The sequence below is a fragment of the Fonticula alba genome (genome assembly GCF_000388065.1).
Source record: "Fonticula alba strain ATCC 38817 unplaced genomic scaffold supercont2.13, whole genome shotgun sequence".
NCBI classification, from domain to species: Eukaryota; order Rotosphaerida; family Fonticulaceae; genus Fonticula; species Fonticula alba.
Genome location: NW_009242983.1, coordinates 45,533 through 46,956, shown reverse-complemented (window position 1 = coordinate 46,956; position 1,424 = coordinate 45,533). Strand labels below are relative to the sequence as shown.

Here is a 1,424-nt window from a genome sequence, read left to right as displayed (position 1 = left end):
CGCCCGCGCTCCTGAACGCCCTTGCGGGTGGACTGCGAGGCGCCCGTCGGGGCATGCGTGCCCCCATGCATGCGGGGCAGATACCCGGGTGGGGGGTGGGGGGGGGGGGGCCCGCGCACATTGGGGCCGCCGCCGCGCCGGGCCAACTTGTGTCCCTGCCCCGCCCTCTGTGGCGATCGGGCCGGGGCCCGGGTGCGCGAGTCGCCCATCCGGGCCAGGAGGACGCGCGGCTAGCCGGCCCAGGAGTCCGACCCGCCCCCGGCGTTCGCGGCGATGAGGCCGGCGCCTCGGTCTGCGCTCGGTGCCGCGGCGCGCTGGCCCGGCGCCAGGGGGTGCTCGCGGTCGATGGCGGCGTCTTGGCTGGCGATGCGCGTGCGCACGCGGCGGGGATGGGGGCCGCCACTCGGTAGCATCCTCGCTGCGGCCCGGCGGCAGGGCCTGGCCGTGGCCCGGGAAATCCGCGGCGCGCAGGGCGCCCCATCCCCCGGCAGACACCGGCGCCCGGTACAAGGGGAGACGCGCCTCTCGCTGCGGAGGTTCGGGCGGGCTGGCCAGCGCCGGGTGGCCGCCGGTGCTCCCCATGCACCCGGTCGTTCGGTCCTCCGGCCGCGCTCTACCGTGTTGGTATCGGCTTTCGCTCCTTGCCCGGCCCACCTGCCCGAGAGGCCACCTTGCATAGGGCGGGCCCCGGGCCGACAGGCGGCCCCGGTGGATGCCGGGCCGGTGGGGCTGCCTGCTCGGGCGATGCACCGGGGCCCGGCGGGCCGGTGCCGCTGCCCTGATGGCCGGAGAGCGCCCCGGCCCCGGACACTGCGGGGCCGGGCTGGTTGCTCCCGCCCGGGGAGCTGACACGGTGGCGGGCTTCCAGCTGTTTGTACACCTGGCCCGGCCCCGGGGCCCCGGTGGGCATGGTCCGGGTGGCGGGGCAGACTCTTGTGGCGCGGCATGGCCAGGGGTGTGGCCATCTGCCGGTGGTCGGACGGCTCCCGCCGGGGGCCCTGGGCCCGTCTGCCGCAGGGACGGGCGCACTCGCCGCCAGCCATGTGCCTCTGCCGGAGCGGGGGAGGCCTCATGCGGGCGCGACCGGGCCCTGGCGACGGGTCACATGGCGATGGTGCTTGGGAGGACGATGCCCGCCCCCCCCCCCCCCTGTGGGCCAGGCGGTCGGGCGGACCGTGCCGCCCGGAGCAACCGGGACTTGTCGGCGTGGTGGGTGCTGGTCGCGCGGGCGGGCAGGCGGGCGGGCGGGCGGGCGGGCGCGAGTCGCACGGCCCATGCATGGCCCGGGGTTGCATGCGGGGCGCGGGGGCAGGTGTCCCGGCGGCAGCGGCGGCGGCGGCGGCTGTCTCGATGGGCGCCGGGGCGGGTTGGCCCGAGTGGGTGTGTTGGCAGCGGCGCGTGGCGGCCGGGCGGGGCCGTCCTCT

General features: G+C 78.7%; 1 protein-coding gene across 1 annotated transcript; it reads right to left on the bottom strand.

The window, feature by feature from the left end:
• Nucleotides 1-230: 230 nt before the first annotated feature.
• Nucleotides 231-910, bottom strand: H696_05691 (hypothetical protein; the record flags this gene model as incomplete). The annotated part of the gene is made up of 2 exons (XM_009499509.1): nt 231-418; nt 751-910. 2 exons carry the CDS (start codon nt 908-910, stop codon nt 231-233), a joined length of 348 nt encoding a protein of 115 aa, XP_009497784.1.
• Nucleotides 911-1,424: the final 514 nt, after the last annotated feature.